Genomic DNA, 18587 nt, shown 5'->3' on the forward strand with positions numbered 1-18587 from the left:
GATGAAATTTTTCCTTAACCTGGGATGGTTACTTACCTCATTACAATGGTGTCATTCGGTTTCCGATTAATTCAGAGGAAAATTAATGGTAGTAGTGCTGTGTCATGTTTGACTTGCAGATCAATAACCAATGTAAGTTGAATGCTTCCTTTATGCGTATTAGTGACTTGAAACTTCATTCAGTAAACTGCAAATTAAGGAATGCAATCTATGAGCATTTGTATAAAAGAAAAGGTAGATGCAGAAAAACCAGAAAGGATTAATGCACTAATGTTCTTTGTTTCAGTTCTTGAATGGCTTATTTTAGAATGAAGTTTTGTTTTTGCATTTTTTTTTATGGTTAACTCTGTATTTTGTCTATTTTAAACCAACACGTGAGGCACATGGCCCAGGTAAAATCTTTGAATTAGTCAACAACGAATTTTGTAGCCTAGTCATTTTGATTTGGGAAACGAGTCTTTTCTTGAATGTTAATTTGAGTAATTTTTTTAAAGCTGATTTACCTTGAAATGGTACTTACACTTCAAATAATACTAAACTTTCCCCTCCTGTAATGGTTGGAGGGTGAGATTGATAGTTTAAACGAGCATTCAGCTGTAGTATTTTGTTGAAAAGTATTTTGTTTATTTGCTAGAAGTTGATTTAAGTATCAACTCTTAAGTATAGTTATACCTGAGGCCTTAAAAGTCGTATAGATATAAAAATTCAAGGAACTATTACAACAGACATTGTGTAATTTGCTAATTAAAAAAAAAAAATAAATGATGTGATATCATATACATCTTCTGTAATTAAAACTTTTATCATACCTTTGTCATAGACTCCATCCATTTGGTCTATTTCAAAAAGAAATAGAAAGATATACCTTTACCACGTTTTTAAATGTTCATTGTTACATATGCATGCCAGGACCTTAAAACACGTATAAAGAGACAGAATCTGGTAATCCATTTCTGGCCTCCATCACATAAAGTAAATGCAGGAACGAATTTGTGCTTGCGTTTCTGATTCCCTTCGTAGCAATGGTACTTACACTTCAAATAATACTAAACTTTCCCCTGTACTTACACTTCAAATAATACTAAACTTTCCCCTCCTACAGTAATGGTTGGAGGGTGAGATTGATAGTCTAAACGAGCATTCAGCTGTAGTATTTTGTTTATTTTCTAGAAGTTGATTTAAGTATCAACTCTTAAGTATAGTTATACCTGAGGCCTTAAAAGTCGTATAGATAAGATAAAAATTCAAGGAACTATTACAACAGACATTGTGTAATTTGCTAATTAAAAAAAAAAAAAAAAAATGATGTGATATCATATACATCTTCTGTAATTAAAACTTTTATCATATCTTTGTCATAGACTCCATCCATTTGGTCTATTTCAAAAGGAAATAGAAAGATATACCTTTACCACGTTTTTAAATGTTCATTGTTACAAATGCATGCCAGGACCTCAAAACACGTATAAAGAGACAGAATCTGGTAATCCATTTCTGGCCTCCATCACATAAAGTAAATGCAGGAACGAATTTGTGCTTGCGTTTCCGATTCCCTTCGTAGCAATGGGCTTTTGCATTGCACTCTCAGTCGTCAGAAAAAGTTATTCCAAAATTGTCAGCTTACTGCCGTAAACATGTTTGCTTTGATGAATTCAGATCAGATTGCGGGAAATTATTCCTCTTGATGCTATAATTAATCATATCTCCTATATTCAGCTTACATCAAAGATCACTATTTGCATAAATATACAAAGAATAAGAAAGTCTCTCTTGCAGCAGTGCTTTGAATAAAACTCATCTTTTTTTTTTCTTTTTTTCTTTTTTAACAAGATCAAAATTTTCAATTTCGGGTATTAGTAACACAGCTTCTGAGGTTACTCTATCGGAGACTTTTGTTTGGTAATCCTACCAGAGACATCCCATCCCATTAATAAATGTGCACCAAACAGGAAAAAGAAGGGGGAAGTTGAAATTATATGAACAAATTGCAATTCATTCGATTTGATAAGTTGCTCCTAAGAACATGCATCCATACCTCAAAATATTGTTCCATGGGAAAATTTGTCTAATGAGACACCATCACAGAATGTGGATCCCACAAGTGTGTAAGACCCACTGAATGTGAGAATGTGTTTCATGAGACGGTCTCATGAAATACTTTCTCGTTCCATGGAAGCATAAGTCGCAACCCAATCTAATGTATACAGATACTACCTATGGCCACCACAAGCTGTTTACTCAAGAAAAATGGTGACTAGTTAAACTGTGAGGGAAAAATTCATTGAAAGTCTAACATGGCCAAAAGGATTTGAATCCAACCGGTTTTTTAATCTAAATGTTGTTTTAATATATCGCAGGTAATCTTTTCACAATCCCTTTGCCAACTCTTACACTGTTTTTCTGCGGATCCACCACTGTTTAATTAAGCATTAGGGTAGTCAGAAGCTCCAAACTGAATTCTCATCGCTTTGATGTGCTGTTATCGCTGCACAAGCAGATTCTGCAGTATCTCTGCTACATGACCCCTCCAAAAACTGACAGGGTGTATATGCTCTCCAAATATACAGGTGATCAGTTCAAGATCAAAATTTGATGAACAGATGACGAATTAAACTGTATAGTTTTGAGGGTTTAGTTCTGAGTTTCCAAACCGAAGTGTTCCTTAAGGATTCCTTTAGAAGTCTTCCCAAAGCCATTGGCCACCCTTTCCATATCCTTGAGTTTCCTCAGTTCCCGTTTTATCTGATCTACTCTATTCAAGACAGCATCGAGCAAGGCATTTGGGTCAGCTGATGATGCGCAACGTGCTAGTTCAGACCTCTCTTTCTCAAGTTGCTGATACAGATTAAGAAGAAAATTCTTCTGCACATGAAGCCTTTCCTCTGCCATTTTAAATTCAGAGTCCTGTGATTTTCGCAGTGCCTGTAGAACTTGTTCAATCTCATCCTCGAGCCTTAGAGATTCTGATTGATGGTCAAAAGCAATGGACAAAGTGTGCCCTGAGCTTGTTCTGACATTTAAAGGGTCTTCGTCATTCATAACTTCCAGGGCAGCATTTCCATGATCAAAGGCACCTGCTTGTGAAAACAAAAATCCAAGGCTGAGAGAAGTAGAATGGTTTAACAAACATCTGTATTTATAATAACAATGTCAGCAGAGACAGTGGTATGACTTGATTCAAAGCAAAACTGTTTCCAGGTCGAGAGACGTGCATGCATCAGGCATTAAATTCACGGATCAACAAATTTCAGCATTTGCAAATATGGTTTTCTAAAGTTTGGCCAAATGTAGGTAGACTTGTTTCATAAGAAATAAGTTGAAAAAACCTACCATTTCCATAAGAGAGGGAGATAAGAGAGTACAAAACTTTGGGAGGCCGTTTCTTATACTTGTATGACTATATGCCCATAGAAAAACCTTGAGCAGAGTTAACCCAATACATTTTCATGCAGTGTCCAGCTAATCTCAAGTTGTTGGCAGAGTTTGCTGATTAATTTGAACTATTTAAAATGGAAAATTACCTGTGGAAATTGCTGAGAAGCTGTCTTCCACTTTCCAGATATCTTCAAGAGAAGTCCCACTTTGAAGCTGATGTAAATATCAAATTGTCAGACTGCTGGTTGGTTTTACACACCCTGAAAGAGGGCCGGGATAACTTCTTTAGAAGAAAGCTAAAAACTTCAATACCTAGAGATCAGTTTTACCTTTGCAATGGCTGATTCAAAACGAATCAGCAACCTCTTTGCACTGGTTTTCTGTGAACCACCCAAGATGCAGACACCAACACTTAAAATCTTCTCTATGTCATCACGAGAATCAATAGATTCACAAGTTTGTAAAAACCTCGCAGCATGTGAAACCAGATCTGTTCTAGCATCACAACGACGGCAATAGTACTCGGCATCTAATCCAATGCTTCCTCCTACTGTCCCAGCCATGTAACATCGAAGAGCACAGTCAATGTGAGCAATATGCCCACATATATAACCCTCATTCACCACCGCTTCACATTTGATGTGACTGTAGCCTCCATGCTCTGAATTTATAAGCTTGCTACATAAGATACAACAACAATCATGGCAGAAGCGAGGTTCGCTGCAGCAAATATCACAGGGCATGGCAGCTAATGGTGGTTTTTCTGATTGTTCCAAGATGCTGCTGCACATTTTATTGCCAGCCTTACAACCCCCAGTATCAGTTGGGGAATCAGACACACCATATTCTGCCATCTCTTCAAGAGGTATAGTCAATAAATTTCGCCGTTCCACATGACCTGTAGCAGGGCAACATTGTTAAAGAAGAACAAAAAAGATTAACAAGTGTTAAATCTAGACATCCATATTTACAGTGGTATTAACTTTAAGCATTTAACATTATTCTAAATACAGTCTCAAAATTACTGCATTGATACTGATCATAACTGATGTACTTTCAAATAATTACAGGTAATAAAGAATTTTAGAAAAATGGCAAATAGTTGACAGAAGTGTAACAGAGGGGTCAACTTGGTCAATTTCTGTATACCTAAGGGGTTTAAAATTCAAATGGATAGTAAAGGGGTGTGTTTGAAAATGACCCAAACCTCATGGGGTGTTTTTGCAATTTTCCCTTTAATAAACCAAAATAAAATATTATAAAGAACATATATAGGAATGCATAATCATGAAACAGTCTTGAAGATAATTCAATATGAAAGTCCACGCTAGACCACCCAAAAAACAGGAGTAAAAATCCAACAGGCAAGGTGACAAATGATCTCTGAGTTATCAATTCTGTTATCTAATATATAAAGTACTCCATGACCAAAATTGAAAATCCGAAAGTTTATTGATGTTCTCAAGATCCTCTATGTAAAGTCAAATGGTTGCATGGCATTTCGAAAACTGGCATCATTCAACTATTCACTAAATGTGATTATCACGATGACTTTATATATAGAAGGTGAGAATTTAATCAACCATTGGCATAACAACAACGACAACAACAATAACAACTAAGCCTTAGTCCCAACATCTTAGATTAGATATGGATCATCAGCAAACTAATCAGGATTGGCCACACGTATTCTTTTCTGCCATTCTATCATATCCATAGTTATACCCTCCATTATCTCTGTTATCTCCTTAACCTTTGCCATTCTCCACATCTCTACCTTTTCTCGTTCCCCCAAACTCTTCCTTACTGTTGTATTTGTTGTATTAATTGCTCTGCTCTGCACATGACCAAACCATCTCTAGTGACTCTTATCATCTTTTCATTTATAGAGGGGATTTTCTCATTTTAAATCCTATCTTTCCTTGTATTTCCATTTATCCATCTAACATTTTCTTTTTTAGCTACACTTATTTTTTGAACATGTAGCTTCTTAACAGCCCAACATTCTACAACATTGTGCATAGCTAGTATTATAGCTATCTAATAAAAAATTTCCTTTAACTTACAAGGTGTTCTACAATCACACAGTACTTCTAATGCACTTTGCCACTTCATCCACACTACCCTTATCCTACGATTCGCATTCTCTTCAATCTCTCCACTCTTATGAATTATTGATCTAAGATATATCAAAAGCTTTCACTTTTTAGAATCTCTTGACCATCACATTTTACAACCCATTCATCTTTATTTCTACTTTTACCAAACCTACATTCCATATTTTGTTTTATTTCTACCTAGCCAAAATACTTCAAATTCTAGAACATCAGTCCAAATTTCAAACTTAACATTAACTCCACTTCTAGTTTCATCAACAAAATCTAAAGACATCAAGGAATAATAAGAAGAACAAACATTAATCATTTGAATATTGATGAGTCTTTTGATAGGCTTTAAATTGCAACTAGCATAAAATAGAAAACACCAGACCAATCATGAGCTTTAGGACACTGATCTCATGGATTCAGCAACAAGATGCCAATCATATGTGTTGCCCGAAGACATATAACCTCTGGAACCAGTGTTAACTACAAGCCTGTTTAGTACAACTTATTTTTCAGCTTTTTGAAATTGGACTACTTGAAAAAATTGCACATATAAATAAGTGAGGTTTTAAAAAAAAAAATGTGAAATACTTTGAAAAGGTGTGGTTTTAAGAGATTGTACTTTGAAAAAGCACAATGTTAAATGGCTACACCAAACGGGCACCTAACCAGACTAGAAAATGGCTCTAAATTCATGATTCAGCAATGCTGGCTACACTAGCAACTACTAAATTGTTCCATGAACATAACTAAAAAAAATGTAGTATAAAAGTCTTTGTTCAGGGGACAATGCAAAAGATGATATTTAATAATATCAAAACAGAAATCTCAAGTTTACGACAATAGAAGTGAAAAATAAATTTTTGATAAGAAAAAGTTTTGTTAATTACAGCTGACCATTTGTCAATGCCGATTTCTTTGCCGGGATCTTCCAGCTGAATGAGTTGAAAAATGCTTCAACGTCAGCACCAGGGAATGCTGCTCGGATATACCGTTCAAGAGAAAGTTTGCTTGCAAAACCATGTTTCCTACGTGATGAGTTTGATGAGCTCTCAATACGACGGCAAAGGCGCTTTGGAAGATAAAGGTACCTGTCCAAATAGTGTCCAGTACTAGCAATTCTCTTCCCCACCCTCCAAGTCCAAGTGTCACCTCGATTGGGCCAATTTACAGGAGCATATGGCAAACCCTCACCAGAATCATCAGGTGAAACCGGCATTAGAAGAGAACCATTTTCATTTGTCCCTGTTGTGCTTCCGTTATTTTCATCATAAAAAACAATCTCCATATGTATCTTTTTCCAGCTGACAAATGGCTGTGCCTGCTGAGCTGCTCAATGCCATTTAGATATCAGTGGCAGTAAAAAAATTACAGAACCTACTAAATTGCAAAAGTAAAGCCATTTTGAAGGCTCCAGACCTTACTGGTTCTGACTTAAACTTCACACACACACACACCAAAAAAAAGGAAAACAATGCATATATTCAAATATAAACTTTGTACATTGAGGCATATTAATCAGAAAACACTAAAAAAGAAACTTGCTCCTCGAAAAGAAAATAAGACACTATAAAGATAAGTGCAGCAGTGCAGCCACCATCAGTGTTGTTAAAAGTGCGCTTAGGCACACTTAAAGCTCAAAGCCCAAGGTCTAAGAGCTTCAATTGACCGAATGTGAATCTCATTTAATAAAGTATCCTTTTCTTCCTTCTGGTGCTTTTTGAGGATGTACAAAGCATGCCTAGGTTTGCTTTTTAAATCTTTTGCTAGATATATATGAGTCATTAAAATTGATCGATGGATCTCGAAAGTAAAAGCATGAACCATTCATTTATTATCCCAACACCATGTATAAGGTGTTGTACTACACAAACAATTTTTCGTTTACATGTTAAAAGACACATAAGGATAATTTACCATTCTTGTGCTTTTTGATCTTTGTCTTTTGGAAAATATTTTGATTGAATCATATACTTCATTTTGATCATATCTATAACACTTATGTATTTTTATAATGCACAAGAAAATTATATAATGATTTTAGTTTAAACTTTATATTACTGGTTTATCATATTGTCCAATGATAATTGTTCTCAAAAACACTTTGTACGTCCCTTTTTTATTTCCAAAGCTCTTTAGGATCTCCCATCTAATTATTTGTAATTTTTAAAATAATTTTCATTCATCATCATGAACATGAAGTATTTCTCATTTTTAAAAGGCAGAGTTCATTGGCTTCCTAGGATTCTAGTGTTAGTTCATGTCTGCAACAAACAAAAGTCGTACTCCTTTTCACCTATCCAAAAAAAAAAAAAAATTCCTACTCCTTTTCTTAGAGATATTTTGTAGATGAGACAAGAAATACTAATTAATAAATCCCATTTAGGTATCCCATAGGTACTTAAATTAGCCCATATAACTTATATAGATTTCTACCAATTATTCATCAGGAATGTTTGAAATGGAAGTCCATTTACATACTTGTTAGTAATAGTAACTTGAAATAAAAGCAGATCATGAAATCATTAAATCGATCCTGCAGCATGAATTTCCATATAGCCTCAATTTCCTTTTCTTTTCTCACTACTTCGCTCTCCACCTTGCTCTTACAAAGGGAGAACGCGCCATTTTAAGCTAGAGAAGTCGCGCCTCAATTTACCCAAACAAATAGATACATCCATTTCTTCAAATCCCACATAAATTAAACAGATCTACACAAATTACATAAAATAACAAGAGAAACGCACATCACAGGTTTTCTTTGTCACACCCGTACTCACAAAAGACCAACCAAGAAATGAAGACAACTTACATTACCAAAAATTTAAACGCCGTAAAAATTACTATTAGCCATGAAAAATTACAATTCTCATTCAATTAAAAAAAAAAATTTAATTGCATGTTTCTTTGTTTAGTATGTTCTGGAAATTTCTAGGTTCCAAACAACAAATAAAGTCAAACATAAACACTAATCCTACATAGCTCGAAAAACTCCCAAACACCCGAACGAAAACGATGTTATCTAGAAGCGCCACATACATACATTTTAATTATCGAATGAATCCAGAACATTGATTTAATTTTAAAACACAGTTAATTAATTATAATTATTACAAGTTCAAATAATTTAACCAAAAAAAGAAAAAAGAAAAAAAATCACCTGAAACTAGCTGTGTTCCTCAGATTCACAATGAAAAGGTTTCCGATCCCAACGAATCCAGCTCGTTAAAGAACAACGAAGCTAAAATGAAGTACAACGAGGTTTGGAAATGATTTTTTTTTTTTTTTTTTTTTTTTGATGTGTTCAAGAAAACAAAATTTCTGAAACCGAAATCAAAGAGAGAGAAGAAACGTTGTTGTTGTTTAGGTTTAGGATTTAAGGAACAGAACAGAAGGATTTGCGGAAACAGAGGTGAAAAAGCAAAGGTACAAGAACAAGAAGAAGCGAAGCCCTAACTAAAACCCCAACACAGAATTTTAGAGAGAGATAGAGTGAGAGAGAGAGAGAGAGAGAATCTTAACAGCAAAGATCGTCGTTGTGGACATTTTTGGAATTTAAATGGATGACATGTGGGATCTTGGGGGAGAGATTTTGAAATGACGCTTTTGCCCCCCTCCCCTCCATCATCTTCCAATCCATGTTTTATTTTTGTCCTAAATTCACCTGAAATATTATATTTTTCCTTTTTTAAAAAAATATTATAAAATAATTTTAAATATATATATTTTAAATTATTTAATTTTTAGTCATGGTATGATTTTTAATTTTTAGGTAACTTTGGTTATAGAGTTTATCTTAAAGTAAAATGTGTTAATAATTTTATATTGCCTCTTATTAGTCTTTTTTAGATGTGCTAAGGTTTTTTTTTTTTTTTTTTTTTGTTATTGAATATTACGGCATTCTTAGAGCATTAGTAGTCGGGGATGCAAAAAAGTTTTATTTTATATCCTCAAAAGCCTACTTTATCTATTTTACAATTCCTTCAACATCCCAATTTATATTTTTACATCCAACTGATTAAAATAATATAAGCCATACAAATATAATTAAAAAAATTATATCTCTTCCATTCCTCTATTTCCTCTCTTTCTCTATCTTTATCTCTCTGGTTTGTCTCTATCTCCCAAGCAAACCAATCACAACCACCACTGCACCAACGCACATGCCCAGCAAGGTAGCAACCACCACCACCACCACACACTCCAGCAAGGCAGCAACCACCACCACCCGACCATCACACACACCCCACCAAGGCAGAAACCACTGTAAGAGGCAAAATTTTAAGATAATTATAAAATGCCACATCAAAGTTTAGTGGCAAATTCTAAATTAATGTCATTAAATTAGATGATGACATGTGTCATCCAAATTGGCATCACATTGGCATATCAAAATTTGCCACGTGTCATTTGGCCCACAAGATAAAGATAAATTTCCTATTCAAAATTTATGGGTAATTATCTTTGTTAAAATAAATAAATAAATAAGATAAAGATAAATTTTCTATTCAAAATTGATAGATAATTATCTTTATTAAAATAAATTAAATAGAGATAATTATTTATCTTTATTGATTATTATCTTTATCAAAATATGATATTTGTCAAAATAGATAAATAGAGATAATTATCTCTAAGAAGAATTCGGACCAATCGAAAGTCTGCTACATATGTTCAAGCATATCAATTCGTAGTGGAGCTTATCCTCTGAAATCACTATAAATAGAGGACATCCCCTCTCATTTTTAGGACGAAGTTTTCAAGACGTCAAAGTTCTGGAGAAATTCTGTCTCAAGAACACACGAAGAACATTCAAATAAGTTCTTTGAAATTCTATTGGAATTAAGCTGAAAAAGCCTCCATAAACTTCAACAAACCTCAAATCCTTGAAGCTCAACGAATCAAGCCTCTAAAGCTCCAAAGAACTTCAACCTAAAAGCCGTCATATTCAAAGACTTGAAAAACAATAAACCTCTAATAAGCTTGAAGCTAGAGATTTGTTGTGGAGACCGTTCAATCCATCTTTCAACTAAAGTCAAGAAGATTCCTTGTTCAAGTCAAGTTCAATGAAGATAGAATCAGAGGGTATTCTTTTGTAAAAGAATTGAAATAGAGATTGTACTCATTATACATCAATACAAATTTATATTTGCAAACCTATTTCTTTTCAATTGTTTGATTTTCTACAATTGAGAAAAATTTGTGTTTACAACCACCAATAAAACAGAAAAGAAAGAAAGAAAAAAACCAGCAAATACCAATCACCAATCATAACAACCACCCAAACACCAAAACCACTAATCTAGCCACCCAATCACCATACCAACATCGATTCGGCCACCTAAACACCAACCCACAGCCCATCCCACGCCTACCACGATCCACCAAAACCCATAACCCATCCAACCCACAATCCCCACACCACCACCATCGCATCGCCCACGACCACCAGAAACCCACAGATCTCGTCTCCACCACAGCCCCATCTGATCCACAACTCGCAGCCCATGTCTCCACTACAACCCCACCCGACCCACAACCCACAACCAAGAAAATAATATCTCCAAATCAAGAGAGAGAGATGAAAAAAGAACAAAGAAGAGAGAAGAGTTGGAGAAGAAACGATAGCGATCGAAGACAGAGAGTGAGAGTGATTGAAAAAGAAAAGAAGAAGAGAGAGAGGAGAGAGAGAGTCAGAGATTGAGAAGAAAGAGAAGAGAGAGGAAAGAAAAAAAATATTATTTTATTTATCCATCCTTTGCTATATTATTTTATTTATCCATCCTTTGCTATAGTAGGTTGTATATACCCATACTTAATGTAGCAAGTTGCAAATTTTTTTTAGGTTTTCATACCCAGATGGAGCTCATTTTTATGGGTTTAGTGTGTATAATAGCAACTAGGGGGTGATTACACCCCCCACTACTAATGCTCTTAAGTTGCAACGACAAGTCGTTATAATTTAATTGTAAAATATATGTTCTAGTCTTACGAAATTTGGTATTTTCTTTTACTTTTACTATTTTATAGTTTTTTATTCTTTTTTATTTTATTTTATTTGGATGACAGTATAATTTGATAGATAATTCAAAAAATCTCAATTTACTTTTATGTATTTAATTTGTTTTATTCTTAACTTATTTTCAACTAGGTAATAGAATTGTTTTTAAAAGTATAGAAGAGTGAACACTAAATATTTTATTCCAATTATAAATTATATGTTGTATAACTTTTTTTTTTTTTGATGAACCGAACACTTTATTAAAGAAGGAGAAACAAACTACAACACCCTACTGGACTCTCTCACAACAACAGAAGAGAGACAGTCCGGGCAAAAACCACTGCCAAAAGAGCCAAAAAAATTACAAGATAAACTCCATTTTGCTAAGATGTGGGCAGCCTGATTACACAGCCTAGGAACCCACGACACCAACACGTTACCATGGAGAGCGAGCAGAGACCTCAAATCAACACAAAGCGACTTGATTCTCCAAGGAGGAGGTAGTGTCAAATTTGATAGAAGCTGGACAACAACTTGAGAATCAGACTCCACAAGAATAGAATCACCATCCAGAGCAGGAGCTAAAGAGATCGCCCATCTAACTGCTTCTGTTTCAGCTTGAAGAGGGAGGGTGGTGTTCACTTTCATGGAGCCAACAAACACCAACTCCCCTCTCCAATCTCTCACAACTATAGCGATGGCAGAAAAGCGAGGACCCACTGTTGCGTCTACATTTATTTTTATGTCCCGCCTTGAGGGAGGAAACCAAACCTGAGGAGAGGCCGAGTCTAGATGACTAGTAGAGGATGCTCTTGAATTTTTATGTTCAGCAAAAAGGCTAAAAATCCTTAATTCCATCCAAGTTAGGCACAGCGGAATCAAATATGGAACTACTTCTAAGCTTCCAAATAACATCACAGAGGATGGCGCCAAACAGCAAAAAATCTTCTCTTTGACAAGGATTCAGATTATAGTACTTACATTGATCTATTTCATGCAAATATGACGTGTACGACTCATCTTTTATTATTAACAAATATATTAAATTACCAAAATATTAAAAAAAATGAGGCCTCTTTGAAATTTCTTTGAATTCTTGGTAATATAATTTTAATTTAAGAAGAATTTTTTAAAATTTACCAATAGAGTTTCACTTAAAGCAATTAAAAACTTCAATGGTTTTAAATTAAAATTTTTTTAAATTTTATTTAGACCTAAAGGTAAATATGTAATTAACCGAATTCGTTACTGAAGTACAGCCACTTTTTTTTTTTTTTTTTTTGAGAAAGAAGTACACCCACTTGGCTCAAAGAAAGTGTAACCACTTGCCAAAAAAATAAAAACATTTTGTGTAACCGCGTTTGGCTCAAAGAAAGTGTAACCACTTGCCAAAAAAAAAATCATTTGCTATAACCGTGTCTTTTGGTATTCAACTTTTAGGTTTAATGTATTATTTTATATTTTTTTCCTTTTTTGGTGTCGTCATTTCTGCCACAAGTCAATCAATCTATTGCCACAAATCATTCTATCTATTTAGATATGCATATCCAGTGCAAGTTAACACCGGATATGTTAGGATTCAGGTACGTGTTCGAGTAGATATATGTCTTTAATCCGATGTGTCCAGTGAAAGTTATGTCCTTAATCCAATGTGTCCAGTGATAACTTTCACTGGACACAAGCCGCCCCCTGTATATTTTTGTTTCAAAAAAGAAAAGAAAATGCGCTTATTTTTCAACTTATTTATCTTATTTAATTTATGTACAATTTTTAAAAATCTTACTATTTTAAGTGCAACGTATTCTTATTTAATTCTCACACTCCATTTTTTTTATATAAGATATAATTTTTACTCTAAACCTAATTTAAGTGTATATGTGTGTGAAACTTCCTCCTAGAGACTTAAACCCTAACTCTTGTTCTCCACACCCCATAAGCATTTATACTTATGGCATAACTCACAATAAGTGTTTTACGTTATGCATATAAGCATACATGCACGTGCATAAGTCGTATTCAAGCTAATTACTTGAGGATGGATGTAATTTGGTTAATATTACATTGCTTAATTATTAAATTTTAATTAAATGTGTCTATTAACAAATCAATTATCAAGTTACATTATTTTTTAGTATCCTCTATTACTTGCAAACTTTCAAAATGATTATTGTCAATAACTTTCTCGTATATAAAATGTGGAATAACCAGGTACAAGATCCTAAAGATATGTACTCTTTTCTTTTTTTCACCCACAATACATGATACGATCATAGTTGAAACAATCTCCTTTCATTACTCATAACCACAAATCATGTAGAACATTTCATTGAAATTGAGATGATTACTACTGGGGAAAAAAAGCATTTATTTAAATCACATGAAATGCATCAGTTCTAAATAACATTGCATTAGTTCAAAAAAAAAAAAAACATTGTATTTGTACTCTAATATAAAAATAGGACAAGATTTATGTACAGTACTTAGGTGCTGTTCTTTAGGTTAACTTTTTAAGATTTTGCCATGTGAATTTTTTCTCATGAGATGGAAGTATATTTTTTAGTTAAATAGCCATAGACTAATCCTAAGAAACAGCATTTAGGGTACTATATCTAAATTTTGTTTATAAAAATAAGTATATATATTTTTACAATTTAACTATTTTAATAATATAATATTACATTTTCTGTGAGGTTTAAAATGCCTTTACAATATGGCTAGGCGTTTATTGTGAAAACCTTGGCCTTTTTTGCCTCAAGGATCTGCAAGGTTAATTATTGATGAGTGGAGTGAACTTTTAACATGAATTTTGTCTAGGAGTTCTGATTGTATATAAGCTTAAAATTGAAAGCCCACAGTTTGGTTCTCTGTGAAGATATCTTGGAAGATATAAAAAATTATCTACCGATATAGTAGCCACAAGCTTGTGTCAGAGTTAAGCAAAAAACTAGACAGAATTACCAACAAGCACCAGTGGTCTAGTGGTAGAATAGTACCCTGCCACGGTACAGACCCGGGTTCGATTCCCGGCTGGTGCAACTTATTGTTTTTTCAATTAAGTTTTGTTAAACTGCTAAAATAGGACTTGAAGCACACAATCTCTGTGTCTTTAAGGCCATTATGCAACATGAGTTCCCCGTTTTACTTCTTCATCAACTTTCTTCGACCCTAATTATAGCTGATTTGAGATTCCTTGTCATCTCACTTCTTAGTTTTCTTGTCAAAAAATGAAAAATAAACTTCTCAGTTTTGCATTTGATTCAGAATCTACATACAATAATACCAAATTAATTCAAATGAACACAAATACTAAATTCTTTATATTTTGGTAGAATATTAAATATTTCAATTGTTAACCAAATTAGTTGGAAAAGATTAAAGAGTGATTGTGCACCACCTCAATCACCTATACGTTGAGATTAGACAATTAGCAGTGCGTGTGTTTTGCAGTGTACTGGATGGTCAAGGCTTATGGCTTAAGGTACATACTCATGCCACAAGTGAGACTGTCAAACTCTGTGATTGATTAGATTATAAGCTAGTTTTTTGCTTTTTACTTTATATACACAGCTTTTTAAAACTTCATTTTTTCAAAGTACAAGTATATTTTAACACATTTTTAATAAAAAATTAAATAAGTTATTTTCAAATAGACAATTTTTCTAAAAAGGGTCACTTTATTGAGGAGTTCCCATGATAATTCCTTTCTCATCGAGAGTTTACAACAATGAATCTTTGACGCATCAAACTCAGTTGAATGAAGTGGACGACAGAAGTAAAATGGTATCGCAAAGTGTAGAATGGAATTAAAGTCACAGTCGCAGCCTTGTTTTTAAAAGATTAAGGACATGTAGGAAGATATCAAAGAATGTGAAATATGAAAAATTAGTTTCATGACTTGTTCATGTGTTGTGAACAAATAAAAATAAGATTATGGCCTGAGGGCTTAAGACTCAATCAGATATTTTCTTTAGTCACATTCAAACTTGGCTGTTCCATTGCTTGAGAATGATGAAAAGAAAGTTGATACAAGCAATTAACCTCATCCTCTTTCCATTTCCTTACTAACACGTTGTCCCCATTTCATTCATTAGATTAATGAGGGTTTAACAATTTTGTTAGTTCTTACCATTTTGCTTTCTAACACCTACATTAAAAGATGTAGGGTGACAAGAGTGCACAATTTGCGTTGGCATGGGATGTGGTCATTACAGAAATTATGAATGAACTAACACAAAAATTTACAAATCGAAAGTCTCTACACTATAAGAGCTTGATCTTCCAGCTGACTGCTTTTGGACAATGACCTGAAACTTAATATTTGAAATGGAAGACTATTCACTCAGACATCTCCTACAAATGCTGGAACACGCTTTTCATTCCCTGTTGAGACTATTCTTATTATCTTGAAACCAAACAAGATACATTAATTCCTCTTTGAAAATCACTAATAATTATCCAAAAGCAGCTTTTTGTATTTAGTATATATCCATTAAATAAACCCTATCAGCTCTATATTATCATAATTGTTTCTCCCATTGGTATGATATGGGAAGATACATTAAAAGATTCCAATAACTGATCACAAAATAGAGATACTGCACCGTGTATATGACTCACACAATAACGATGACTTCACTGGGAAATAAGATGCAACCATATATAGGTTACGTGAATGTCATTATTTTGACATAACTTGTTTTAGCTGCTGGATTTCAGAAATTTTATTTGCTTAATTCGCTATATCATCCAGATCCTGTAATACATAAAAGCGAAAGAAGCACTTAGCATAGAACATTACACATATGTGCACTTCAATATTGTCACCAGCACGTGGATAAAATTCCTACTAAATAGTTCATTTACCAATGTTGGAATGTCAAAATACAAGGGATAGAACACAATTTAGTGCATTTCAGTATATAAATATATATAAAAAAAAAAAAAAAATTGGGTCCTTGGCATTTTGAAGTAATTCCAATTGTTCTTGTTTCGGCAATAGGCAATTAGCTACCATCCATCTTTGCTTGTGCAGTTGTGCTGCTTCACTGATTATCTAGGCTTCTATATGTTGCGCTCAACCAAAACTTATGCACCAAATTTCTACTTTCAATACCTCACCCCTCTTCTTCCATCAAAATTTCTTCTGAGTGCCTGATGTATGGATAAGTATAGAATATATTTCAACTCAATTCCTTATTTGCAAGTTATTCAATTCATATCAATTTTATTCGGATGCACATGGATATCACTGAAATAAAGAAATTTAATTTTAACACTTTCTGAAATCAAATATCATGTTCAAATTTAACTAATATTGATTCATAAAGTATCACTCTATTCATTATTGAATTTTTAATGTTTTGAGGGCATGAATTTTCAGTCTATCTCACATGTGAACTTGTGTCTTTGTCTGTGCAACACTGATGGCACATATACGCACATGTAGAGGAAAAATTAAGATAACAAATCTTGCTTATACTTATCTGTTCAGAAAACATTCCTGTGGAGTATCAATAAAATAATTTCAGGGATCTTTTTATGGTACATAATACATTCCATGCATCAATTGCTATCTCTTTCTATACGAAATTATAACAAGAAGTCTACAACTAACATGGCATCAAAACTTTCTTATTTTTCCTAACATTTATTATTAATAAAGGTCACTCTAGGGGGGGAAAATATGAAGGCTTAAATATGAAGAATGAAGCACTGCTCCGTATGGCATGATAAGATGCATTGACAGACATGAAGCAAAGATTTATTTAGGCTGATCGCTATAACCATGGTTACCTGTCTACTTTGAGGAAAAACTTCTGACTCACAGCTGAGACCCCTTTAGATATTATATTGTCTATTGAATTATATGCATGTATTCTTCATGCATAACCATCAACTGTTCTGCCACCTGCTTAATTAGCAATAATTCAATGTATCATACAATATCCAGAAGATTTAGTGCCTTTAAAGCTTAAATTCAAGTTGTTAATAAACAATCGTTAGCCAAAGGAATTCATTTCATTGACCAGTTTCAGATGAAATTTTGCATTTAGAAGTCACACCCAATTTCAGATGAAATCTACCTTTCTTAAAAATAAACTAGATAAAAATTATAGTTATACCTAAAAGAAAAGCTCAAAAAAACTGTAGCCTGACAAAGCAGCTACATACAGGGTTTACTCAGATATATAAAATTATTCTGTTAAGCAAATATGCATTCCTAAATCCTTATAGACAATTAGTGTTTGCAAAAAATTATAATTTATTTGCGGTTTAGTAATTAATGTTAATGCCAAGCACAAAATTTAAAGCTTAAAAAGTTTTGACTGCTATAGCTATATAATTAGATATTTTGACTCCAGTCCTAAATTAATCCAAACATATCAAACATGTTCTTCAACTGGGGTTCAAAATTCAAAGGGTGTATATAATACGTTACCTCCTCAATACTACCGTCTTCAATCTCCGTGTTGAAGGAGAATAGCATGCATTCATGGAGCAAGTTCTCTAAATCCTCCACACAAAGCAGTGCTGTAAATCAAAAGAGACATATATAGGATTTCAAGAAAAGGGCCGAGAGAACATGGATGAATCATGATGTGAGCAAATGTAATAATAATATATGACCTTTGGGTTGAGAGAACCAGGAGAAGATATCAGTTTCGAGCTGGTGGGATTTCTGGAGAGAGTCATGGCCACCCCACTGGTTCTGGATGGCCATTTGGAGACCATTCCATCGAGAGAGAAGCAACGAGATTGCCTCTAGGAGATGACGCTGCTGCTGTTGCTGCTGCTGATGATGATGATAGTGATGAGGATGCGGAGGAGAGACTCCCAAAAGGGACTTATTGTGCCGAGCACTAGTAGTAGAAGGTACCATGCTTATCGACTCCATCAAGCAAGAATTAACTTTTACTTTAATTTGAAGGACCCTGATGATCAAAGCCTCCTGTTTAAGCCTTCTCTTCTCTTCTCGTCTCTCTACAGAGAGGACAGAGAGAGTGAGGGAGAGAGAGAAAGATAGATGGGAAGGGGGAGTTGGGTTTTGGAAGATGTCAGCATGGGGAGAGACAAGTACGGATCAGAGGAGAGAGTTTCGGGGAAGA

At 33.9% G+C, this 18587-nt stretch overlaps 2 protein-coding genes and 1 non-coding gene across 4 annotated transcripts; 1 reads left to right on the top strand and 2 right to left on the bottom strand.

The window, feature by feature from the left end:
* Positions 1-1972: 1972 nt before the first annotated feature.
* On the bottom strand, positions 1973-9002 carry LOC115994325 (protein OBERON 2-like). 2 transcript variants are annotated; one of them, XM_031118416.1, is made up of 5 exons: positions 8641-9002; positions 6378-6804; positions 3705-4273; positions 3522-3588; positions 1973-3074 (listed from the first exon to the last, which is right to left on the bottom strand). In XM_031118416.1, the coding sequence occupies exons 2-5, from the start codon at positions 6766-6768 to the stop codon at positions 2632-2634; spliced, it is 1470 nt and encodes a 489-aa protein (XP_030974276.1). In that variant the 5' UTR covers positions 6769-6804; positions 8641-9002; the 3' UTR covers positions 1973-2631. The 2 variants fall into 2 exon arrangements, with proteins under 2 accessions (XP_030974276.1, XP_030974275.1); XM_031118415.1 differs by having other exon boundaries at positions 6378-6809.
* Positions 9003-14445: 5443 nt separating this feature from the next.
* TRNAG-GCC lies at positions 14446-14516 on the top strand. The gene has a single exon. It is a non-coding gene; the product is annotated as a tRNA-Gly (tRNA).
* A 1924-nt stretch (positions 14517-16440) lies between these two features.
* On the bottom strand, positions 16441-18476 carry LOC115994107 (pre-rRNA-processing protein TSR2 homolog). The gene is made up of 4 exons (XM_031118135.1): positions 18109-18476; positions 17921-18012; positions 17275-17389; positions 16441-16632 (listed from the first exon to the last, which is right to left on the bottom strand). Exons 1-3 carry the CDS (start codon positions 18374-18376, stop codon positions 17336-17338), a joined length of 414 nt encoding a protein of 137 aa, XP_030973995.1. The 5' UTR covers positions 18377-18476; the 3' UTR covers positions 16441-16632; positions 17275-17335.
* Between the last annotated feature and the right edge of the window lie 111 nt (positions 18477-18587).

Source organism: Quercus lobata, chromosome 6, assembly GCF_001633185.2.
Source record: "Quercus lobata isolate SW786 chromosome 6, ValleyOak3.0 Primary Assembly, whole genome shotgun sequence".
NCBI lineage: Eukaryota > Viridiplantae > Streptophyta > Magnoliopsida > Fagales > Fagaceae > Quercus > Quercus lobata.